This window comes from Xenia sp. Carnegie-2017, unplaced genomic scaffold, assembly GCF_021976095.1.
Source record: "Xenia sp. Carnegie-2017 unplaced genomic scaffold, XeniaSp_v1 HiC_scaffold_23, whole genome shotgun sequence".
Taxonomy (NCBI): domain Eukaryota; kingdom Metazoa; phylum Cnidaria; class Anthozoa; order Malacalcyonacea; family Xeniidae; genus Xenia; species Xenia sp. Carnegie-2017.
Window position 1 is genome coordinate 8,545,010 of NW_025813486.1, and position 27,276 is coordinate 8,572,285.

At 35.9% G+C, this 27,276-nt stretch overlaps 1 protein-coding gene and 1 long non-coding RNA gene across 2 annotated transcripts; both read right to left on the reverse strand.

Annotated features, from left to right (window-relative positions):
- Positions 1–1,194: 1,194 nt before the first annotated feature.
- LOC124449443 lies at positions 1,195–1,991 on the reverse strand. The gene is made up of 2 exons (XR_006949399.1): positions 1,901–1,991; positions 1,195–1,582 (listed from the first exon to the last, which is right to left on the reverse strand). It is a non-coding gene; the product is annotated as an uncharacterized LOC124449443 (long non-coding RNA).
- Positions 1,992–2,045: 54 nt separating this feature from the next.
- LOC124449041 (WD repeat-containing protein 90-like) lies at positions 2,046–27,276 on the reverse strand. The gene is made up of 36 exons (XM_046999984.1): positions 27,143–27,276; positions 26,870–26,961; positions 26,039–26,357; positions 24,942–25,336; positions 24,494–24,562; positions 23,825–23,992; positions 23,551–23,604; positions 22,681–22,860; positions 22,106–22,251; positions 21,332–21,389; positions 20,321–20,439; positions 19,730–19,891; positions 18,895–19,133; positions 18,184–18,254; positions 17,244–17,520; positions 16,263–16,552; positions 15,578–15,745; positions 15,089–15,217; positions 14,373–14,503; positions 12,622–12,662; positions 12,031–12,284; positions 10,776–10,989; positions 10,080–10,285; positions 8,478–8,744; positions 8,152–8,199; positions 7,998–8,070; positions 7,522–7,593; positions 7,274–7,385; positions 6,986–7,073; positions 6,742–6,831; positions 6,544–6,669; positions 4,511–4,760; positions 3,482–3,612; positions 2,305–2,478; positions 2,113–2,182; positions 2,046–2,065 (listed from the first exon to the last, which is right to left on the reverse strand). Exons 1-36 carry the CDS (start codon positions 27,150–27,152, stop codon positions 2,046–2,048), a joined length of 5,313 nt encoding a protein of 1,770 aa, XP_046855940.1. The 5' UTR covers positions 27,153–27,276.

Sequence of the window (27,276 nt, forward strand, 5' to 3'; positions counted from 1 at the left end):
CTGTAGAAACGGATTATTGGGGACAATGGACGTTCCGTATAGGCCGATGTCATTAGCACTTAAGGGTATAAAAATTTGATATTGGCAAACTTTGATAATTCTTGTAAAATCCGTAGTTAAGTCTTGATCTTAGCTTATATCTGCTCGTTGACGGTCTTATAACTATATCTAACTGCATTGATATTTGTGCTTCTAGTCAATTTCTGGTCCATTCATGTTCTGTGCGTTGCGTGCATTCATTCTTATCAATTAATATATTATCTGAATTACACACTTTCTACGCCTAATTAAACAATTCAATTACCTTGTCAGCAGTAAAGATTGATAAAACATTAAACTGAATCTATCTCAGTCTTCATCGGAGTGAGCACCTACAGTGGCACATACAGCTGTTTTGCGAGTTCGTTCCCTGGTCAAAATAAAATTAGCATGCGAATGTGAGATGAGTTTGTGAGCTTTTGCTTGCATTTTTTCTCCGGCTGCTCCAGTTTTCTGCCTCTAGGAAATTTTGTAAAAGGGTTGATATTTACAGAAAGTATGGCGTTCAGGGAGAACCGTTATAAAAGATTCTTTTGAGGTTAAAACAGCGTAGATGAGGTTAATGTGAATTCATTGTTCGTATACCAGAGTATTTAAATTTATTACTCCTTAAAAAATAACATTTTGGCCGCGTTTACACTATACCGGATTCCCTCATCATGACATCTTCATTTGCTTTAAAAGGGATATAACTGTTCGGAGTAAAAGCTTATTAAGAGGATAGATTTAGTCTATTTGATCGTGTTTCTGACGCTGAACAATTTTACTGCCTTTTGCGATAGCAATCCGGTATATTGTAAACGGAGCCTTAATGAAGACGTGTCAAAAAAAGCATGGAAAAATGTCATCGTTTTATATTTGCGTATTGCGTAATGATGGGTATTACCATTATATGCCAAGTAAGGACCAAATTCATTTCCTTATCACAATTCTGCGTCCATGTTCTCGATCATGAATCTTGTTATCAACTTGGGCTAAGTCAGATTAGCACTAGTCTCCCACCCCCTCTCGCCCGCAATTAAAGTATTTTTTCAAGGGCTGCATTGAAATAGTTCTTTTTAGTTTAAAAAACATTGTTTGTATGGAAGCTTTTTCCTATTGGCAAAAATCATCTATTATATTGCTGTCTCTCTCAAGCCATGAATTCCATGCTTCTTTCTTGCAACAAGAATCTTTTGCTCTTTAACAAACAAAACAAAATTTTGCTGGTTTTACTTTCCTTTCATAAATAAGAATGTATTATACATTTTATATTTTACGCATATCTCCCTATTGCTCTCAATAAGCCGATAAAATGTCGAGTTTTTAAATTGACGTGTCATAGACTATAGCGCACCAGCCTTCGACTTTATATTGTTTTGCCAAGATTCTGTAATAAGGACGTCTCTCTATATCAACACCTTCCATAAAGCAACATCCGAAAAACCAACGGAAAACAGTTTATCTTCGGTCGGAGAAAATGTCACATGGCTAATAGAGTCACAATGCATATCGAAATCTTGAAAGCTACCTTTATCATAATCAATTACTTTCACTAGTCGATCTAAAACAAAAAGAAAATTTCACCTAGTGCTTTTTTGATTAGTATTTCCGACGTAGCTACGTCGATTTGGGACGTTTTTTTAGACTTAAACTATGTGGGATACGTAACCCTAAATTATGATCTTAATTTTCTTCTCAGAAAACCATCGATAATCCAGTTTTACTAATGGAAGAAAACTAGATGAGAAAAATTGACATAAGTTGGAGTAGATAAAAAAACTTTAACGATTTAAACTATTATCTTTCAAGATATAGAAAGGATTTTCAAATCATTCAGTGTTGTTTTGCAGAACGTTGTAAAAAACTTCTTAATTTATACCTTTGGTTCCAACAGCAATTAAATGACCCTTAGGCGATATTTCCAAGCAAGAAGCCCATTGTGTCAACAAAATAGTTCGAAAAACCTGACAATGAACACATTTCCATCAATGATGGACCTTTTGTCTGCTCCAAGCACAGACCTCTTACAAATACTGACCTTTCTCTGAGACAAGCTGTAGAATTGTATCAGTTTTCTCAGACCATAACAACTGTACACAATAACATCGGGCTCTGTTGGCGAGAATCTTGCCAAACTTGGCGGTAGATGCAAATACGCAGACTTCAAAGGGAGAAAACATGCTTATTTCAAACTTATTAAAACAGTTTTCCATAGTAATTTATTTATCTTTCATTATCTTGAGCAACTACAATCAAGACAAGAAACAAACTACAATTTCTCACCGCATCGTCTTTTTTCAAAGCAATTCCTTCAGGTGTTATATTTGGAGCGGGAAAAGTTAACCAATCAACAAGCTCGCAGAAATCCTTCGACCAATCCGCCTTCCATACGCTAGCCCTACGATCAGCGCTCGCAATAAGCCACAATCTGGGCGAATTTAATGATGGATGACCGTTCTAAAAACAAAGTTTTGATTATTAATAAGCCCTTAATGACCGAGCGCGACGTGTTTACAGAGAAACAATGGACCGAAGTTTTTTTGTACAGACCGATCCCGTAGGGCGAGGTTGTACAAAAAAGACAGAGGTCTGATATTTCTCAGTAAAGACCGAGAAAGCGAGGTTATTAAATAGATTATTAGATGGCATTATTTGACCTGAAACGAAGCTTGCTTTCTCGTCCTTGCGCTTTTACGGGTTGATTTTCACTTTTCTATTTTTCGTCCATAAGAAATAAACTCGTTTCATAATTGTATCGTCTAGATAGTTTTCCAAGTGTTTTTCCTTCGAATTACATTCGTAAATGGTTTTTTGTTTCGTTTATTTCACGTTTTGCTGTTTGCTTTAAGATGTTTGTTTACATTTGACAGTAAAATTACGCGTTTTGGACCGCGGTCGATTACGGGAAAATAATGGACCGGCAAAAATGTTTCTGATCCAATCAAAGCGCCTCATTTATCCGGAAGTGACGCTTGCCATATAATAATCATCATCAATAACCAGTAAGATGTTAAGTTTGGTAAATATTGCGAAAGTGCTTAAAAAATATTTTGAAGTAGGTTAAGACTTTTTATTCATAAAACAACATCAATAAACGTTTGCACTGATTGGTCCATAGCTGAGTTTGTATTAGTTTGTGTGAACTGGTCTGAGCTCAATTAATTAATCAATCAAAGAGAATTTGCATATCAATCATGAATACATGTTAAAGGAAAAATAAAAACAATTCTCTGAAACTTTCGCATTATTGCTATTTTAGATAAGAAATAAAAGATGTTTTTGTGTTGGCACAGGCTTATGCAAACCTTGGAGAGGCTCATGAGAACTCTCAAACAGGTGCACTAATCTGCTCTCAAGTTCTCCCAAAGGACTCTTCCGTTTGCATAAGCTCGTACAAACACAGTGAAAATCTTTTATTTCTTACTCTGTTCGATTTGTTGCAGAGTGTTTTTCATTGTACCTTATGTGAAGCAATGTCCATATCAGTGATTGGTGCTCCCTTATGATCTTGGATCAAACGGACAGTGAGGCCAGTAGCAGGACTACTTATGGCTACCACACCATCTGTACTACCACTCATAAAAACACGACCTATACAACAAATTTATTTCTAAGGTACGTCCAAATTGTCAATGTTCAGTTTGACCACTAGAGTTGAACTACAATTAGACTCGATGATTTTCATAACCAAATAATCAAATAATCTACCATCCTAAGTTATACTTAACAAACCCAAGTTATAAAACAACACAAGTCAACATCCACAAACCCATCTTATCCTCAAACATTCCAATATTCTTAACCACACCAAGTCATCCTCAGCCATAACATTTTATACTTAAAAATCCCAAGTTATTCATAAGCTCCAAAGTTATCCTTAACAAGAAGACAACAGGGGGAAGATGAAGAACCAACCATAAGGTAGATACCACACATACCACTGTATAGTAAACCACTTATAACACTGTGCTCTACAGGTAGATATCGCATACATCAGAGTATACTATAGTTAGATACTAGAAATATCACTGTATATTATAGGTGGATACCACATATACCACTGTATACTATACCACTTATATCACTGTATACTATAGATAGATATCACATATACAGGTGGATACCACATATACCATTGTATACTATAGGTAGATATCACATATATAGGTAGATACCACATATAGCACTGTATACTATAGGTAGATACAACATATAGCACTGTATACTATAGGTAGATACAAAAAATATAACTGTATACTATAGATAGATATCACATATATCACTGTATATTACATATAGATACAACATATATCACTGAATACTACAGATACCACATGTATCACTGTATACTATAGATAGATACCACATAAATCACTGTATACTATAAGTAGATACAACATATACCACTGCATATTATAGGTAGATACCACATGAATTACTACATACTATAGGTAGAGTCTGCGTGTATCAAGCAGCGACTGGTCCTTACCACAGGAAGAAAAATTGATAACAGTAACGCCCCCAGAATGAGGATGTATTTTCATAATCATTTCAACTCTTCCAAGATCAAAGAGTCTTACGGTTCCATCATCAAAACCAGCCACGCAATGTGATGGTCTTAATGGTTTCTCCACTGGTTCGATGTTTGAATGTACTGTGGCTATCACTTCACCATCTTGTATGACATTATGTGTTGGTTCACGTGGAGGAGTTGGACAGAATGAAACACAATTACAGCGCTATGGAAGAAAAGAATTTTTAAACAACTGATAGTCAACATCGACGAAATTTTTAGAGATGAGTTACGTTTTGGTCCCGTGTAAGTGAAAGCTTTTATTTATAACATATACAAGCACGCAAACGATCTCTTTATCTGTGACATATGAAGAGCCTGAGCAGGTTCAAAGAGAAATCTTGATTTGTTACATATGAAGAGCCTGAGCTGGTTCAAAGAGATCTCTTTATATGTGACATATGAAGAGCTTGAGGAGGTTCTAAGAGATATCTTTATCTTTGACACATGAAGAACCTGAGCAGGTTCAAAGAAATCTTTTTATCTGTGACATATGAAGATCCTGAGTTGGTTTAAAGAGCTCTCTTTATCTGTGATGTATAAAGAGCCTGAGCAGGTTCAAAGAGATATCTTTATCTGTGACATATGAAGAGCTTGAGGAGGTTCAAAGAGATCTTATTATTGGGACATATGAAGATCCTGAGTAGGTTCAAAGAGATCTCTTTATCTGTGACATATGAAAAACGTGAGCAGGTTTAGAGAGATCTCTTTATCTGTGACGTATAAAGAGCCTGTGCAGGTTCAAAGAGATCTCTTTATTTGTGACGTATGAAGAACCTGAGGAGGTTCAGAGAGGTCTCTCTATATGACATATAGAGCCTGAGCAGGTTCAAAAAAGATCTCTTTATTTGTGACGTATGAAGAACCTGAGCAGGTTTAAAGAGATCTCTTTATTTGTGACGCATGAAGAGCCTGAGGAGGTTCAGAGAGGTCTCTTTATCTGTGACATATGAAGAGACTGAGGAGGTTTAGAGAGATGCCTTTATCTGTGACATATGAAGAGCCTAAGCAGGTTCAAAGAGACGCTCAAAATGATAGTTTGGTGGTGAACACAACTCTGTAAATTATTTTAAAGCATTGAGATCATAGCAAAATATCATGATTTAGCTAAGCGTTTATGGATAGTTGCATTTCAAGACGTCCATTTTAGTTTACATCTTTTAAGTCGTATTATTGTTTCTAACTTACCAATAACAATAATAATAACAATGATAATATATTCAACCTATATAACTCAAAAGCACTAACTAGTAGAGTTGTGTGTCCTTGTGATAGATAAAATCGATAGACGTGAACGTTTGACTACAAAAAACTACGTCCACTCTCTCTCAGTAATGACCTTGTCAATGAAGCTATATTATGGGTCATTTGCACGAAAAGCAAAACTGTTTAAAAATTTTTCCTGACTGTTTAAAAATCTCTTGAAAGAGAAGAATATAAGATTTGTAGTGAGCCATCACTGAAATAAAATATTGCTTCTAAGATTACAAAATTCCTCTGAAAGAAAATTTAAACACCTTTTTACAGGTTTGAAAATTTACTATCCAATGGATTACGCAATACGGGCTTCTTACAACCGGCCCCAGTTTTGAAAGTTGTGTTAACTCTCACATTATTAATTACTGGTGGAAGCTCGCCTTGAATTCTCAACTATGCTTAAGACCTTATTCCAAAGCCATCATCAGAGAATACATATAATATATTAATCTTAACACGGTTTTAATATGCATATGAAAAACGTGTGACTTGGACGAGATTTGAACTCAAAATTTGGAGATGAGTCAAATCTCTTAAAACTGCGTATGGACAAGAGACCTTACATTAACAACATAATATCACAATTTATTTTGTAAAGCAGAGCTTTTTAAGAGCTCGTATTTCCCGACAATAGTTTTATATAAATAGCATATTTAATTTTGAATGACGACGAGAAACATGCTTCAATTCACCTGATCGACAACTTGAAATTGGAGCGTTTGTTCGAGGTCATCAGAAGTCCAGACTCTCAAGCTACCATCATCGGTGCAAGTCGCAAAGAATTTGTCATCAGGACCGCTGGCCACCAGTGAATTTATCTAAAACAATCACGTGGTTGAAGATAGTTTAAAATCCAATATTTTCACAGGGAGATTAACACAGTAAGTTACCTTCTCTGTATGACTGCTGACAAGACGAATAGACGTCCTCTCTGTCCAGTTAATGTACCATAACGTACCTCCAACTGTACCAACAATACCCTAAAGTACACACCACACACCAGGAGGCAAGCAATTCACAGGGAAAACATATTTTAGAAAATATCGAAAACCTAGTTTTCAAAAGGAAAACAGATTCTTCAATTTCTTCCCTTTTATTCGCCATTCTTTAATCTTCCCACTGACGAAGTCTTACCATTTCCAAGGATGAGTCGAATGAAGCAGAAATCACTCCAGCGTCCAAAGACATTTCGTCTTCGATAACCAAACCATTTTTATTCAATCTGACAAAATATGGGATCGGCTTTCGCAAAAAACGAAAACTAGAACGGGCTTTCTCGTGAGATCAAAATCTTCATCAACCCCGCTAACGCAAAGTTATCACAACACAATTGAACTATTTCGGCAATTCTATGTTGAAAAATTTCCCATCAGTGTCTGGGTGATATTCTTCATGAAAAAAAATAACTGAAACGAAACATACACATCATTCTCTCCGGGCAATCTCATCTCTCCAACGCCTACAACAGACCAAAGACGAAGATGCCCCGATGAGCTTCCGGTAATCAGCGAGCCACGATGACAAACAATTACATCTACGAAGAAAGCAAATAACGACTGTGGAACATAATTCAAAATGAATGTCATAAAATTTATATCCGCATGACAAACTGAGTTGAAACCATGAATAATATGACAAAAAAAACACATAATATAAATACATTTTCTTACCGATTTCAGAATCGTCAGAAAGCCAGTGCATAAAACACTTGTTTTGTCTTGTATCCCAAGCGGATATCATTCCTAGAAAATCAAAAAAATCAGAAAAAAGAAAAATGATTTTCAAACACATAGAACGAGAAAGAGACACGTAAAGTCAACAAACATTAAAAACATGATCGTTTACTTCATGTAATATTAATGAAAAGTGAGTAGTTTTGACAAGGACTGGTGCGAGTTGCCACACAATACGCAATCAAAAAGAAACAAAACCTCCTGTGACTTTGTATTAACATTTAAGTCAAGCTAAAAGAGCAAAGAAAATCTTTGGTAGCTACAGACTTTTATAGTCTTCTTATGAACAAAACATCAAAACATAAGGATAAGCCATTGATCTTTAACGCTTGAAAACAAATCTATTGGGTCCATAGAAGATGAAGTGGACTGGAAATTTGCAATAAACCAAAATTTTATTGTTTCAAACATACCAGCATTATTGCCTATATATAGCACATTATCACCAGCATAGCGGACACTTGTAAAATGTACCATGGAGTCATTCTGTCGACGAAAAAACAGCAAAATATCACAAAGACAGAGAAATTATAACGAAGCAACTTTTAGATAAAAAGCGAAGAAAACCTGCTTTGAAGTGTATAACAAATCATCGGGAACTTTCCCTTCGCAAACCTAAAAAACGAAGGGTCATCCTTCATAAAACTGAATAAAAAATGTGGAGTCCTAAATCTGGAGATCAAATTATGAAATCATAAAAGTATTTTCAAAAATCTGGAATCTTGGAATTTAGTACTAAAATCCTAAATCTTAAAACTGGAATGTAGAAAACGCATATCAAAAATTATAATCATTCAAACTTTTATAAATTGAAACGTCAATTGATAAAATATATATCAATATACGCACCAAGACATACACTATCCACCCTATGTTACCTCATGAGTACTCACATTCAAGTTGAAAGATCCACGAGATTCTTCCAGTAACCAAAACAGCACGTGACCATCTTGTCCGACCGACACATACTCGTTCATCGTATAAGGATCCCATGCGATGTCATGGATTGGAGTTTTAGTATAGGACGATGTGAGTACATTGTAGTTCTTAGTACCCCATATTACCACGGAACACTCCCTGTAATCTCCGACTGAGATCAGAAAACGATCGTCTCTTGAGAAATGAAGGCCAACAATCTCATAGGAGTGATATGTCAGCATCTGAATATAAATATAAATGCTCTAATTTATGTCTCAATGTAAAGACTAGAGACCAACAGATCGTTTAAAAGAAAGCCATAAGTGGTTTGATTTATGATAGAAGAAATCTGAAGATGTGTCTGATTTCGTTAATCTCTGCAATTACTCTGAACTCAGATTATGTGTTGAGTCAAGAAGAAAGGTTTCTTTAATGAGTATTATAAAATCAAACCGCTAATGGTTTTCTTTAAAACGACCTGTTGAGCTCTGATCTTTATCTTGAGAATAGGATTCCCGTCTGGCATCCTCGCTGGCAACAGTATTCATGCTCAGATTAACATATCATAAAAGTTTTCGATAAATCAAGAAAAACTCAAATATTACAGAATTACAAGATCTTTTATCTACGACAGTAAAAAATTTGTGTCATAGACACCATAAAACGTTGAAATATCCATCTACCCATTAGCGAAGACAGACCAGGAATTTAGGTCGAGCTATAAAAATTTCAGATCATTGGCATTGTTTTTTACAGGGAGTGAACACTTAAATAATTACATAGCATGAACAAGCTTGCGGGCTGGCTACGTCACTGCATCTACAACTAAATAATTACATAGCATGAACAAGCTTGCGGGCTGGCTACGCCACTGCCTCTACACCTAAATAATTACATAGCATAAACAAGCTTGCGGGCTGGCTACACCACTGCCTCTACATCTAAATAATTACATAAAATGAACAAGCCTGCGTGCTGGTTACACCACTGCCTCTACACCTAAATAACTACATAGAATGAACAAGCTTGCGGGCTGGCTACATAACTGCCTCTACACCTAAATAATTACATAGAATGAACAAGCTTGCGGGCTGGCTACATCACTGACTCTACACCTAAATAATTACATAGCATGAACAAGCTTGCGGGCTGGCTACACCACTGCCTCTACACCTAAATAATTACATAGAATGAACAAGCTTGCGGGCTGGCTACATCACTGACTCTACACCTAAATAATTACATAGAATGAACAAGCTTGCGGGCTCGATACGCCACTGCCTCTACACCTAAATAATTACATAGCATGAACAAGCTTGCGGGCTTGCTACGTCACTGCATCTACACCTAAATAATTACATAACATGAACAAGCTTGCGGGCTATCTACACCACTGCCTCTACACCTAAATAATTACATAGCATGAACAAGCTTGCGGGCAGGCTATGCCACTGCCTCTACACCTAAATAATTACATAGCATGAACAAGCTTGCGGGCAGGCTACGCCACTGTCTCTACACCTAAATAATTACATAGCATGAACAAGCTTGCGGGCTGGCTATGTCACTGCCTCTACCTTTTTACAATCACCAGTTGCAATATCCCAGATACAAATGCATGAAGCCACCGTCTTTGAAGACCCGGATGCCGAGGCAAGAACCTGAACATCGTGTTGAAGAGCTATTGTGGAAATCTCTTCAAAATGTTGCATGAGATGTTTTTGTTTTCCATCATGAAGATCTTCGATGATAACGATGCAGCCACTGGTGTAAACGAACAAACCTGAATAGGGGCAATTGTAACTGATCTCAATATATTAACATTCTGGTTTGTTGTTTAATACAGAAGCCTATCAAACTCGATAGTTAGGGAGCATCTATTCGTAAACGCAATTTCTGTATTCCTGAATCGAACACTGATTGAAACAAGTGTATTCGCCAGGATTTTGCGTTTGAAAGCCAATCCTTTCAAAATTCAATTTGGGAAGAGGGATTTCGCATTTTAAAGCCAGTCCGTTCAAAATTTAAACAAAGGGGAAGACGTGCAACCAACCCCTCTTCTACTAAGCAAAGCCATTATTTGAATCCGTTTTTCAACGAAGTGCATCGTACTTCCACTTTTTACTAAGAAACAAATACATAAGAGATCCTGAGTATTTCATTTTATATAGAAAAAATATTTTTCCGCCAAAGTTTAAAGGAATATGAAGGTTACCGGTGATGTTTCTTACTATCTAAAGTAACAAATCAGAATGCAGATTGAGCCCGCTAACCTGTTTCAGGATGCCAACACATATTGTTCCGGCCATCTCCGTTGTAATCAAGAACAGCCAGCAAAGCAAGTCCAGCCTGACTTCTGGGTGCCGTGTATTTTCTTTCAGGCAACGCAGTGGAACTCTTACGTTTCTTGTAATGTTTTAGTACACCAGGGAATGGGTGACCTGTATCTGAGGGAAGCGAATTGCGGATCGGGGTCTGGGTCTTGATCTGAAAATTTTCAAAATTTTATTCAGAGGGTGACAGACAGGATACCAGAACTAAAAGATGCGTGATGGAATCGTTCGATTCGTTAAAGAGTACTACTCACAATACTATCGTGTTCAAACATTTCACTTTATTACTACTTTGTATATATTCTCACCAATATTATCTATTTCGAGCCCGGGAGTATAGCTGCAAGTTTGTAGATGTAGATCGTCCAGGTTAGTAAAGTCTTGAGAAGGACTGTTGTTGATGATGTTGACTGATGTTTCAACAATCTTGTCTCTAAAGATGACTACCGCTAAGGTTGACGAAACGTCAATCAACATCAACATCAATAGTCCTTCTCAGGACTCAACAAACCTGGACGATCTACATCTGCAAACATGTAACTATCTATTTCATACTGTTTGACGCCTTCAAAATTTTGTCATCTTTTCTGACAAATATGAACACTCCATCCACGAAAGTCTTCTCATCTCTAACCTTAACCCCAATCTTAACATCCAGGGCAGTTCCACCCCACTAAATCTAATTTCACTCAATCCCACTTTATCACCTAATGCACATCATTCCACCACATTGTCATCATCACATTTTGTAATCTAACACACTGTAAATATCTTACAATTACTGTTTATGTTTTTAAACTTCCTATATAATTCACAACTAGCCCGATGTCTCAAGTTAAAGATGAAATGCTATGATCAACAGATATTTCATTGATGCCTAGATAAAAAGTTATTTGTTGGGAGAGTATAGTTACGCTAAAAATTCATTTTTCGCCAGGCATATTAACAGTTACACATCATATTTTTTAAAAAAAATGATGACACCTTTAAATCGTTTGGACAGAATCTTTTTCGAATGAATGAAAACGAAATGTCGCGATCTTTAAAACAAATGTCCTATTCCTAAAGTAGAAGGGACTTATAAAAACAGTTTATCGAACACAAATATTCATTCCGAGAAATCGCCTCCCGAATAGACTGAGTAAAATATGTTCAATGAAACAAAAAGATTTCGTCATCTTTAAACGAGACCCACCGACTTCGATATCTCTGGAGTGTTGTTCGGAACTTTTAAATTTCTAGTCATAATAGGATTGAAACTATCGATGACTTTCACATCTTTCTTAGACGGAGAGTTTACGACAATCTCGTCCTGTTTGCCGGGAGAACTGGGGAGAGGCTGCAGAGGTAATTCGGTCGCCATAATTGGAGGTCTGGGTTTGAGATCAGATTCTCCAATGTCATCTTGTGTTGGTGAACCAGCTCCATCAAAAACATGTGCAGTTTTATCTGAATTGAAAACGCAAGATTTATTCGAAATGTTGCAACTTGATATCCTTAAAGATCCGCTGAATGAATAGTGAAAAATAGAGGAAAGAATTTTTCAGCAAGAACGCCATGGAATAGTGCATGGAAGTAGTACAAGCTGAGCTGGAAAGAGAATTTCTCACAGGCAACCTTAAAATCGTTATAGAAAGTTCTACAAGACGCAGTAAACTTAAGGCATTATGTGGAATCACGAGCTTTCGTGACATATAGACTGTTGGTTACAGCTAGATGTAAGATTGCGAAAGTTTATGAAAATATTTAACATATAATTTTATATATATGAAAGCATAAAACACACCCGATTCATCTTTGTTGTAATCAATCGCTTCTTCTCTTCCACTAAGAAAAATGGCGAAGAAATGGCGATAAATTATAGCGATTCGTAATCACTGATCTCGAAATAAGACTGGATCAAGCATCTAGCACAAAAGTTGAAGACAAAAAATAAGGAGCGCCACCATTACTAAGGGACCAACTTTCGAAAATAAGGAGCAAATGTATTGTGGATTTATATGAGAATAATCAAGAATTTTCAACATGTAACTACATGAACATAACTAAGAGATAAATCAGTTTATAGATAAGCTAAAAATACGATGAATTATGATGAAATATGATCAAAATGCAGCGATTTTTGTCATCGGTAACTCTCTGTGATATGGAAAAACAATGGAAAATAGCCCACAACTGCATGGAAATACCTAAAATTGTTGGAATCGTAGTTTAGAAGTACAAAGTGATTAAATAATGTAATTTACTATCATAAACTGATCAATCCTTTAAAATAGCCTTTTTTGCAAGTGATTCGGAGTGAAATGTGTATGCGTTTTGTTTTATACGGCCGATTATTCTCTCTGACTATCGCCACAAAGGTTTTTTTCATCTTCTTCCTTATCTTAAAGAATAATTTGGCAATGTGTTGCTATGCTTTCAATAGTTTTGCTAAAAAATCTTTCGATGTGTTGGTCCCTTACTAACGGTGGCTTCAAAATTTGTTTACTACAAATATACAGTAGCTTGATCCAGTCTTTTTTCGAGATGAGTGGTCGTAATATGGTCGTAATGAACGTTTTTACAATCTGGAGATGAGTGGTGATTGGATGAGCTTCCGAGATTACCGAAGGCCAAATAACTGGTTATACCATTTAAGTAACCAGTTGAATCGTAGGCTTCAAATTTTAAGGGAGCGTTTTGGTAATATTCATGTCATGTTTGTGGATGTCGATCGTTCAGATTAATAGAGTCCTGAGAAGGACTATTGTCGTTGATGTTGACTGACGTTTTGACTTCCTTAGCGGTAGTCATCTTCAAAGTAAAGTGATCTATGACATCAATGATCTATGTGATCTATGACTGATCTATGTGATCAATGACTTCAATGATCTATGTGATCTATGACTTCAATGATCTATGTGATCTATGACTTCAATGATCTATGTGATCTATGACTTCAATGATCTATGTGATCTATGACTTCAATGATCTATGTGATCTATGACTTCAATGATCTATGTGATCTATGACTTCAATGATCTATGTGATCTATGACTTCAATGATCTATGTGATCTATGACTTCAATGATCTATGTGATCTATGACTTCAATGATCTATGTGATCTATGACTTCAATGATCTATGTGATCTATGACTTCAATGATCTATGTGATCTATGACTTCAATGATCTATGTGATCTATGACTTCAATGATCTATGTGATCTATGACTTCAATGATCTATGTGATGTATGACTTCAATGATCTATGTGATCTATGACTTCAATGATCTATGTGATCTATGACTTCAATGATGTATGTGATCTATGACATCAATGATCTATGTAATATATGATTTCAATGATCTATGTGATCTATGACTTCAATGATCTATGCCATAAAGACACTTACAGAATAACATCAGTCAAAATAATGCTATACTACATAAAAAATGTTTATACTAGCAGTTTTGGTAGTGCATAAATATCGTGAAATCTCTGTTGCGAATGTCAGTAAATAAAAAAACAAACAATATAAAAAAAGTGTGTTTACGTACCCAGGTTCCAAAGGAACGCGGCCATCTGCAAGAAAATCCCAGATAAATATCGCCTCTCCAATACTGACTAAAGCTTGGAGGTCTGGGGTAAAACAAACTTTGGAGACATTATTTGAATGGCCAATAAATACCTGTATAGAAACGGTTAAGATGTATCATAAAATAAAAACAATACAACGCGTGCGCTGATTAGTGTAGAGTTGTGCTTGCGTGCCCTGATTGGTGTAAAGTTGTGTTTGCGTGCGCTGATTGGTGTAGAGTTGTGTTTGCGTGCGCTGATTGGTGTAGAGTTGTGTTTGCGTGCGCTGATAGGTGTAGAGTTGTGCTTGCGTTAGCCTGTAAACATATTTCCTTTCTTATTTAATAAAGGATAAGTAAATATGATTTTAGATCTCAACTCTTCCTAAATGTAAATGTAATGTAAGATATGAAAGGTTTTGTATACTTTAGGAATTTCAGATAAGCCTTCTGCATGCATAACTATACAGAATAATTCATTGATAAGACAGTTTTCGTAAGAAATAAAAGTATTTCTAATTAACACACACTAGCATATATATATATATCATTGATAGTAAAGTCAGTCATGAAAAGTATTCGTGGTGTTTTCGACATAAGTATAAATAAAAATTGTAAATTAAAATTTACAACTCGCGTTGTTAGATGTTGAAGAAGTTGGAGCGTAAAAAATGTCTTCATTATGAAGGTTATCGTACCTGGAAATTCAAGTCCATTTTCATGTGATAGTCCCATATCTTGATAAGTTTATCACCAGCAGTTGCAAGAAATTGCCCAGTTTGGAAAGGATCAAGACTTGAACAGCTAGATCGATGAACGTTGGAAACCTAAGCAATAAAACATACTTCTAAATAAAACTTCATATAATTCTTGTCGGTGTGAAATTTTCATCATAACAAACTCTCTCCATGTCGTGTCAACCCCCCTCCCTCTCAATCTTAATTATCTACTTCGCTCAATAACTGTCCAATAACTACATCAAGTTTAAACAACCTACATCAAGCAGTAACTGCAAACAAATTCTTTAAATGTAGCATGAAAATCCCCCCTCCCTCTTAATCATTATTAATTACGCTCAATAATTGTCCATTAAGTTACATCAAGTTTTAACAGCCTACATCCATCAGTAACTATCAACAGACTCTTTCTAGGTATCATAAAACCATCCCTCCATCATTATTATCTACCTCGCTCAATAACTGCCCACTATGTGCATCAAATTTCAACAGCCTACAACCAGCAGTAACCACCAAAAGTTGATTTAACGCCATAGGAGAGTAGCACAATCTGAGGGCAGTATCGTCAGTAGTGGAAACATTTCCTGCATGTATTGTTGTTATATCTATACGTAGAACCTAGATAAGATAAACATTGTTTAATATCAATTAATCTCAGCTTTAGCATGTTCAAGACTTATAGATAATCTGTACCTGTAGACTGTTTACATAAGATAACCTCAGCTTAAATATGTTGGAGATTACATAATCCCTACTTAAAAAACTGTTTAACACCATATAATCTCAGCTAACACAGTTGAAAATTATATAAACTCTACTTAAAGACTGTTCAACGTCAATAACCTCAGCTTGACCATGCGGAAAATGATATAATCACCATTTGAAAACTGTGTAAAATTAGAAAATCTCGGTCTAAACCCTTAAACATATTGAAGATTAAAAAATCTCCAATGATAATCAATACTTAAAGAATGTTTGACATTCAATAATTACAGCTTAACATGTTGAAGATTAAATAACCTTCACCTAAAGACAGTTTAAGATTAGATAATAACGTGAATGCCGTGACACGAGTATAATATACGTACATAGTACAGTAAATGTATAATGAAGTAGCTACCTATTCTTTGCTAACCTCGTCCAAAGTGCGGCAGTTCATTACAGTAATCACGTATTCGAATGGACCAATAACAGCAAGCCGCTGACCATCATCACTGACGGACAACACATCGGGAGCGAAATGCTCCCCAGGTGCCACTGTATTGATAAGAATTCTTTGTACATTGAACTCCTCTGTGGAACCTTGATATAGCACTAAAATTCCTTGCGATCCAGCACTGTACATGTGTTCACCATTCGGTGAAAAAGCCAGTCCTGTAATCATCCCGTTGTGTTCCTTATGCTCTGCTAGCATTGAAGAACTTGCTAAAACAAAGATGTAGTTTTCACTAGATTATGCAGACATCTACATTTTATTGATTAAAGCGTATATGAAACGAAATTTTTCTAAGGATTTCTAAAAACTTTAATGGATTTTCTGTTTAACATCATTTTTCGCATGTTTACTTATGGATGTATACAAAAAGTAAACATGGTATTTGAATTTTTAAAACAATAAAATAGTTTTGACAAAACACAAGCAGGTTTGTAGTGAACAAACGAATATGAATTTTCGAGCTTACATGTCACAAAAACTTTAATAATTTCAGAAGTAAGCTTGTAAAGGTGTTACAAGAGAATCCATTAAAATTTTAGGAGATCTTTTATTTAAGACAATAAAAAACTTCGTGTCATTGGCATATAAAATAACCCTTAGATGAACTATCCCTAACATGTACCAATACATCCCTTCGAGTATACCTACATCATATAACCCATAGTTGAACCACCCATAATACATACCATTACATCTCTTTGAGTATGTCTATATGAAACAACCCTTAGATGAACTATCCCTAATATGTACCAATATATACCTCCAAGTATACCTATATACAAATAACCCTTAACTGAAACATCCCTAATATATACCATTATATCCCTTCGAGTATACCTGTATCAAATAACCATTAGATGAATTATCCCTATATGTACCAATACATCCCTTCGAGTATACCTATATCAAAAACGCGAACTGCCCCATTCCGAAAGCCACAGACAAAGAGTGATTGATGAGGATGAAACGTCACAGTACAAGGATTCTCATTGGCTGCTCTAAAATCATACAATTGATTGAACGTGTCTAGGTCCCATACACGAATAGTTTCATCATCGGACACGGTCACGAGAGAACCACGTGATGGATCAAAGGAGCAATCGAGTATTTGTTTGGTATGTGATCTCATCAGTGTTTTGTAAGAACGTGTGGAGATGTCAAGAATTCCAATGCTACCCTAAAGGAGGATTGAAGAACACAAAAATGTCATACACAGTCAAAAATAATTTATGGCTCACTACTAAATGACTAGTAGAACCATTGAACTAAAATACATGGAAAGCTACATATAATAGAAAAGCCTGTTAATTTTTTAAAGCCAAATTTTACACCCAGACACGCGAGATTACACCTAGACACGCGTGGTAATCAATCAATTTCCACTCCGCGAGAGAATCTCGAAACACTATACACGCGTGTCTGGGTGTAATCACGCGTGTCTGGGTGTAAGATATGGCTTCAATTATTTGCTTCAGGCAGCGTTCCATGTATTTTAGTTGAATGAGTAGAACTAAAATTTTGTTCAGTTAAATTAAGTTTTCATTGAAGATAACTCTCAAACTGACAGTGGACTTTCTAAAACAGTTTATTCACATCACTTTTCATTCAAGACATATTGAAGTCTATGATTGTACGATTTATAAAGAAAGTGACGTCACATTGCACAATGAGAATTTGAATTATCAGAAAATACGTATATATAGTATAAATACAATAAACTACTTCTTGCTTTATAACTAATGTTCTTGCCACCATAGTTTTTCATCATCAGTCAAGAATTGATAACGGGACTGTGGAATAGTAAAAACCTTACAAATGAGAATATTGTTAACATACGTACCGTTACTGTACCGGCAAGAACAGATAAACAATTCGGATTGATGTCGATTGACGAGACAGCACCATCGTGTTCTGTAAAGGAAAGGAAAAAATCAACAAATGCAGTAACATGAAGTAGTAGTAGTAACACACCGTCAACAAATGCAGTAATATGAAGTATCAGTAGTAACACACCGTCAACAAATGCAGTAACATGAAGTAGCAGTAGTAACACACCGTCAACAAATGCAGTAATATGAAGTAGCAGTAGTAACACGCCGTCAACAAATGCAGTAACATGAAGTAGCAGCAGTAATACAACGTCAACAAATGCAGTAACATGAAGAAGTAGTAGTGAAAATGCTTTAGCGATACACACCGTTTTATCGTCAACAGTTTCGTACAGCCAAATTAAATATAGACTAGTTGGCATAAAGCGCGACTTAAGTGAGTCGAAATATGCTTTATAAACGACAAAAACTTCTTTATGCGGTGTCGAACGCTTATATATAAGCATTTTTTATCACTTAGAAATGACTTAACTACAATGTATGGCATTACGCATGCGCACATTTAGGCTTTTGAGCTTACGTCAATACTTAAATATTCAAAAATTGGAAAGGGGGTTCAAGGTGTTTACTTCAAAAGAGTAGGTTGTGTTGTTCATACTCGGTGGCTGTTTTGCTCAATATCAAGATATCCAAACCTTTGACAAAGTAACAGACACACATACCTGCCTCTAATATTACACCCGAGAAATCCAAGGGCCACAGCCTGAGATAGCCATCATCAGAGCCTGTCATACAGAAAGCATCTGTGACAGAGATGCAGTTGATACCAATTCCGAATTCACCCGGGTTCACGTGAACAAGATCCTCTCGGCTTCCGGTCGGAAGTAGTCGTCGCACCTTATGAATCACCATCAGTTCGTAGTTGACTTCAAAAATTATTCCACGGTTCGAAGAAACATATCTGAAAATTAAGAAACAACACTTGAAAAATCAGCTTTGAAGTTATCTTTCTCAATCATGTTGATGTTTATAACATAGCTAAGTGTTCACTTGTGTATGAAGGGAAAAACACTAAATTGTTTGAGCGATAAAAGCATTTGGAAATGGGCTGAATTTCAATGAAGACATTGTCGAAAATTGCACCGATTTCCTGATAAACAAATTGAATAACAAGCAAAAATTATTTTCTCTTTAGCTAATTTCTCAAGAGAGAATAACGTGACACTGACCTATATATTAAACAGGAGTCAGTTCTACCATTTGACAACATACAATACATTGAGTAAATTGAGTTACTATCGCGGTGTATTACAAAAATCAAATGCTCAGAGTAAAAAGTTGTGGTCACTGAGCGTGGATTTTGGAAAAGAAAAGTAGCTTTTATGGTTGTTGGGAAAGCAAAAATTTTAGTTAACTTAAACTGAACGTTCATGTTTCGCCATCTCAAAAATTAGAAACTGAATAATTAGTATTAGCCGTTCAAAATCAACCGACAGCCTTAGTAATGCCCCCCCCCCCGTGCAACAATCTTTCAACGCCAACAATACAAAGTCTTACATCATTCGATATTTCTTGTTGTTTCCATTTACAAGTTCGTAGCCAAAAGCAATATCGGTAAACTGGATTGAATGATGACTACCAAGATCCAGGGCAGATGAACGTACGGAGCCGTGACGAACCCTCCAGATTCGTATATTATCAAGTCCACACGATATCATCCTTCAAAATTCACATCAATTTGCAATAGTAAGAAAGCTTATGAACTTGAAAGAACCAATCTTCTTTCAAAACATCCCCCCCCCCCGAAAAAAAAACCCAACCAAAATCAAGAAAAGTTTAGACTCAGACATACACTCTTCAGTTCTTTTATAAATTTCAAATATAAGAATAACAGTGCGGCATGAAAAATATTAACCAACTCAGTCAAAAATGCCAGTAACACTTTTAATCCAAGCAGACAGCAATCCACTCAAGAAAAACGGCGTTTCCTGCTTCTGATATGTAGCGTATTTTATACGCAAAAAATGTCAAGTGTTAACTAAAATAATGTATTAATAGTATTGTTTCTTAAATAAGCAAAATGGTGGTTGTAAGTGTTTGGCAGTAGGTAAACAACATAAAAATACAAATTCATAGCAATACATTCACCTTGTGTCATCGAAAGGAGCAATTTTGATTCGCATAATGTCAACGTCAGTATGTGCCTTGGCAACCACAGCAATTTCTCCAGTCCTTCCACAACGTGATGTATCCCAAACTACCACCATCTATACACAATTGTACCCACAGTTAATAGAAACATAAAAGCATTCTATTGTGTATGCTTTGATTCGATTGCTATTCTACTCGCCATCATCTATTTTTTTAAAATGCTAGTTGCTCAAGCCGGGAAGCAAAAACAAACATGGCTGCCGACCATGTCTTTCCTAAAGTTTCAGGTGATAAACTTCAATGTTTACATTAGAAAACATTTCTAGAGTTTCCACTAAACACAACATTAACATATTTAAATATAAAATAAACAAAAATTCCCATTACAATAACTAAGCATGCATTGAGCAAGAGTCGTTTGCTTTTTAATACAAACAATGTCAACAACAACAAATGCATAAAAAATAAAGGAAAACTACAGCAGCGTTTTTCTTTATATGAATACTGGTATACTCCACTGAACCAATTAGATTATTCCCTCTCGATTTCTATGTGATAGTTTATTTGAGCTTTGCTTTTATCAACTTTCACATCATAGAAATCTCGAGCTCGTAATCGAATTTTTAAATTGTAAAAACAAATTACAAATAAAAACGTTCTTGGTTAAATATCATTAAGCGTATCCTATTCTTCTATGAGCATCTTAGATCACTGCTTATTTTAGCTACCATTTCCAAACACAGTTTACACAAAAATTTAAACGAAAAAATTATACGCAAAAAATTAGAGCAAAGTAAATATTTCTCACACATGATGAAAGTAAAGATAAAACCATTAAAGCTCAATTGGAATTAGACAGAAAACATTTTAGCTTTGAAAGAAGCCAGTTCTTTCTTTGCAACCGGCAACACATATGAAATCATGATAGACACTTACTCGCCTATATTTACACAACACTTTAATAAAATCGACAATTTTTCAAAAGAAAGACCGACATTTTGACTTTACCTGTTTACCGTGATTGTCTTTTCCACAACCGCACAAAACTCCACCACTATTTGAGAAACTATTAAAATAAAAATGGCGGGAAATTGTGAACAGAAAAAAACTGGGTCCAAGTGAACATATAAGGTAAGACGGTTTTTAGGTAAACATTAGGTATACTTTAGTGAAGCAGTATTTTACTCGTAAACAAGCATGTCTGAAGAATGTCCGCATGCCTCCTAATTTAGCTAACGGTCGTAATAAACTTTCTTTGCGTAATAAGATTGATACTAGTTGAATTGCTGTATTTAAAAATTTAGATGAGAGGTAGTATTCCAGTAAAATTGAGTTCAGTAGATTTACGCAAAATGGAGATAAAGGCAAACCAGAGCCCTCTATGGGTAATTACGAATTGAGGGCTCTAGGGCAAACACCCAAAAATGGAGATTTTGCAACGGTGTTTCAACCCAGTGAGATAATGCATAGATTGTGAGCAGCTGTACTCTTCATTGCCTCTTTAGAACAGTAAACCAGCTTTGAAAACAGATTCATTAAACATGCGGTTCTAAAGACAAGCAGTTCTAAAAATAAAGTAAAAATCTGAAGAATCTGAATTTTCAGCTTTGAATGACGAGTTAACTTATTCAGCTGAACTCCCTTTTACCGATTTTGATCATTTAAGAAAGAAAAGATGTTCAGTGTGTTTGCACAGGCATATGAAAACCTAGGAGACCTTTAAGTTTGAATCCACAAGACAAAAAAAATTACTTGGAAACAAATCAAAATCATATTTCTCACCTTAAACAATAAAGTTCTCTCACTTGAGAGTTAAAGATCGCAATACAATCACCGGATTGATATCGCCACACACGAATCACAGTCGACTGTCCAAGTTGCCCTGAAGCTAGTATCGACGTGTTTCCATTGAAGGTAAGGGCAGAAACCTGCAATAAAATGAGCGCTAATGAGGAGAAATCCACGGGAATACAAGAGATTACAGTAATTTCGTATTCCAAAACACCCAAAACAGATTCCCAATCCAATCTCAAGTACGATAAGATTAAGGATTAACAGATCTTTACGCCTGCATTCTAAGAGCTCATTGAAGTTGAACGAGTGGATGATTCTCCTTGATTAGTGGAACTTACTACTCGCTGACATTCTACCTCGAACATACTGAGTACATTACATTGAGCATGAGTGAGATTTTAAGAGCTTTTTCAGCAAAGGATTTCAGTTAATAATATAAAACAAAAATCTCCAATTACGTTGTTTTACATTAAACTAATTCATTTAAGCGAACAGATTGCGAACATAATAGCAGATCTCAAGTACATCGACATGATTGCCCAATAATATAAAGCAAAATTGACCTTGTCGGTGTGACCAATGAAGAATCGTTGATGCCCCGTAGATATCTCCATGGAAACAATCACGGCGTGACATGGATACACGACGCATGCGCCATTCTTTGTCCAAAATAATTCCTTGAAATTCGCTCCACCGTAGCCAACAATATGTTTCAATTTCAAAATCGGATCTGGTTTTAAACTCTAAAAATGTCAACAAGTCGTAAATCCCAAGAATATAAAGATGAATATAAACTACGTTGCAATAGTGAGTTTATTAAGAGACGCAGCTAAACCGCAAGTTTCAGTCCTTTGGTAAGCCTGGACTATTTCACAACACTATCATTATTCATTTCTTTAGAGAAAAAATTATATAAATGAACTAAATAATGAGGCTGCCTTAGCCACTAAGTCTGGGTTGATATTTAACCGGGTCAGACTGCAATAGGTGGTTATGCTTACACAAACCATGATTAGAAATGATTTTAAACCCGATTCAGCAATTCTCAGCCAGGGTTGGCTCGAACATAAAGTCAAAGACAAGCCAACCCGAGTTTCCATAAAGAAATGAGCTAAATTTGACGCTCTAACACCTACCTAACCCGGGTCCACCCAGTTCTTGAGAAGGGTGCCACGGGTTGGTAAATTGACCCGGCTATCGTGTAAACGTTAATAGGCGGGTATTTATTAGTAGACGGGTTGACCCAGGTTGGCACATCAACCCGGGCTCTTGTAAACGGTGCCTATGTTTAATTAAGATGAAGGTAAAAGTTCATTCCTTTAACAGTTGTGCTGTGCGTCTTATTTTAACAGATGGAAAATACTTCCAGATGTCAACCTTGTTCCAAGATCTTCCTGATATGCGACTGTAGAATAAATGATGGAAAATCTCACCTTTATTGAACGCCGACTTCTAAGAGTCTCTCCCTCTTTCCTTGTCGAATGTCTCTGTAAAAAATATAATTTGAGTAGATTCTCGTACGTATCTTCCTATGAGTATGACAATCATTTTATATCTATGGTAACTCAATACAATACTGCAAAGTTTCCATCATAACTTTGCACTAATAAAAAAGATGTGAGCTGCAAACACAACACATCCTCGTTAGTTTCTAAGAAAACAAAAACTGATAACTGCTAATAATAAAACACATCTTTTATATCACACCTTAGCTCTGTTTTCTTTATCCTTTTGATGATTACTTGATGATAAAGTATCGATATTTTTCCTCGATTTGTAAGCGTACACTTGCGTATCAAGGTGATCTTGAGCTTGGAGACCAACAGGGAAGTTCAGACCCACAGGTGGCACGTGCGTTGCTACTACTTGACGTCGCTGGAAAAGACGATTAGATACATAGCGAAAATTAGTTGAAACATTGGATCATGGCTACTTCTATAGGATCATTAACAAGATCCAATTTTTTCGGATCCCAAAAACTCATCGTGAGAATTCATATAGCTAAAGTGAGCTTCCGACAGTCAGATCCGTCAAACTAAAAAATCGGATAGAAATAAAACTGCTCTATTTTTATCCGACAAGATCAAAGGAAGCCGACTAGCCAAATTACATAGACTAGAAAATATCTTGGAAACAAGAACAAAAATACCAAAACTATCTCGATAAATGTACTGGACATACCACAAGCTGTACACACGACTTTAAATATCCAAACGAATATAGTTATCAACAAAACTATCTGACCCTCTGAACAAGCAATCAAAAGTCGGAACCGAAACAATCGGATCCGACAAATCAGATCGTGTGAACGGGCCTTTTGGCTTCATAAAAGTTTTTAAAGTATTGATAAAAGTTTGCTTCCCATATTTTTCATACCTTTGCAGAAGATTTATTAGAGCCCAGCTTTTCCACCAATGCAAGCCTTGAAGACAATGCATCCTGTTGCTGACAAAAAAAAACACCCAAAATGATCGCATTTCTCGCACACATTACCAAGTCACGTCATCATGCAACTCTTAAGGACATCACGTGGTTCGAATGACGACATCAAACAATCTCCATGTGCGATGCTTGCAAAGCTAACCCGATTTTTTACTCCTACAATACAGATTTCTCACCAAAATTATTATTCATCTCTTTAGAAAATCAATTCCATTCATTGCCTTCCCAGTGATTGAGCATAAAAATATTTGCATTGTAGGACTAAAAAACGGGCTGCCTTCGCGACTGCTAATTTCAAAATAATCTCCATGGTGATGCTTGCACTTAATGCTTGTTGTTTGGGGAGACCGACGATAAACTTCACATAATTCTATTCAATTACCGTTTGTTCTTGTTTCTTGTAGTAGTCGGTCACTACTTTTAAATCCATTCCATCATTACGAATGATCCCCTTCTTCATAGGTTTGCTTTTCCCAGGAAATTTTATGACGTCATACAACTCGTGCCAGTCCATACCTTTGGGCACGTGGAATGCCATGTCACGTGGTACTGGTACGTAGCCAGTCGTCATTAGCCCCAGTCTTCTGGCTTCGTTGATTGTGAGTCGTGGTTCGTATTCAGTGTCGCTCGTGTACAGTCCTTTCACTAGCATGTTCGCGCATAAACGAATATTTTTCAAATAGGCGTATTGCTGATTGAGGAAAAACGAGATGATGTGACGAAGGTTCAGCATTAGGAATGTATAACGTGTCGATAATGATACATCACCAACATTTTCTGAGAAAAAAGACAAGCATGGATGAGGCATTTTACTTCCTGGAAGCAAATTTCAAACATAAAATACTGTTGGTGAAATTTTAATTTGATCAGGGCCGTAGCTAGAACGTTCATTGGGGGGGGTATTCATGTATTTAGGTATCCCCGACTGACTTATTTGAAAAAAGCTTTCTAAAGAAATCAGTCAGCAAAACTTATTACATGAACATACCTCCCATTAACGTTCGAGCTGCACTCCTGACTTTGATCACCATTGAAAACGATAATTCACAATCGCATTTAATGATTATAGCCTGTGAACTTCTTCATTGTTTACTTTACAGTGTTATATGTGCGTACCTGGGACCGGTTGCATTGAATAGTCAATTTTCAGCATTTGGGAATACCCCCCTAACAGGCAACCAAGTTTCCAACTCTGCGTTATCAAGCTCTTGCTCACATTAACGCAACTGGACACACCCCCAACCTAGACGATCATAACGATTTCTATGAACTCTTCATTCATGAGAGCCTTCTAATCGATAAATTAGTTCAATACCCCAAGCAAGAGGTAAAAATAAACAAATTCTAATCAAGAAGTCATTAAGTCATTTTAAATGGTCCTTGTAATGCAAATATGAAATTGTGTGTTGAAACTTGGTTTCATAAGCACTTTAAAAAGTAGAAAAAATGATGTTGGCTCAAAAAAGCATATGTAGGTACCATGATTTGTAGAGCTCGCCAATATTGCCTCGTCCAAAGAATTGGGGGGTGGTCGAGGTACAAATGGAAATTGCAACCATGTTGATGTGGACTTGAATTCTTTAAAAAGGTTTGAAAACGAGATACGTATTGCAAGACCATCTTCAGTTGCCACATCAATGTGTGCGACAAAAAATTTGCCTGATATTGGTTTAAACAAGATGTAGAGATATGGGCCAACCAGCCCCAGTGATTGTGTAGATGTTCGAGGAAACTGAATGTAGTTGCCTGCAGGAATTGAGCCCGCAATGCGATACACGGTACATTTCAGCTGTTTGTCCTGTAAGAATAAGAATAATTTGTTTAAATAAGTTCATTTCAGATACTTGATTAGATAGTAAGGTCAAACTTTTACTTCTACAAATATTTCAGCAGAATTATATTATGTATTTCTTTTGAAAATTAATTCCATTTATTATGTTCCGGTGATTGGTCACACTAATATTTCCAATATTGGGGTGAAATATAGGCTGGCTTTGTCACTGCTTCTGTGAGACAGTTGACAAGTTTAAATTTACAAATTAAACTAAAATTTTCATTATTTCTCCATATGAAACAGTGTTAAGTTCAAAGTAATTTGTATGATGCATAAAATTACTGGCGGGGGAGGAAGGGGGGGCTGGCCAGATGGCCAACCCTTGATTAATGATTTTTGGAGTGAAGCAGCTCATGTACAGCCCCCTGGTTTTGCCATAAACGACGCCTGTATCCAAAATATTTTTCCTAGAAAATTTTTGACCTCAAGTCTAGTCACTTTTAAAACATTAGACAGTTTACAATCATATATTATACCATCATTGCTGTAACATCGCCTTCTTTTGCACATTTCTTCCATTCTGAAGTGTTATAGTGTTTGAAAAGATTCACATAAGGTTTCTGCCACACTGTGGATGTTTAAATATGATTAAAGGTCATCATTGATGATATTTTACCAGCTGTTTTGTTCATGTACATAAATAATGCTTATTGCATTTGCCCAAGTAAATAAATGAAATAATATTATCATAGTAACGAAATATAAACATCAGAACGAATGAAAGGATTTTACTTTGTAATGTCACTTACGTTTGGACATTTTTCATTACAACCTAGACCCTAGAATTTACAGTTGATGTCTTCCTCTCATCTATGATCTGTTCACGTTCATGCAGTACATTTTTGCAATTTTTTCTGCCGCCATTTTTTTGAATTCTTTATAG

What these genes read in the sequence shown, in the direction of transcription:
- LOC124449041 (XM_046999984.1), bottom strand. An exon ending in GCGATGTTACAGCAATGATG is followed by an intron (nt 26,358 to 26,869) that starts GTATAATATATG and finishes TTATTCTTACAG; the next exon opens with GACAAACAGCTGAAATGTAC. An exon ending in GAAGTCGGCGTTCAATAAAG is followed by an intron (nt 22,861 to 23,550) that starts GTGAGATTTTCC and finishes TGACATTTTTAG; the next exon opens with AGTTTAAAACCAGATCCGAT.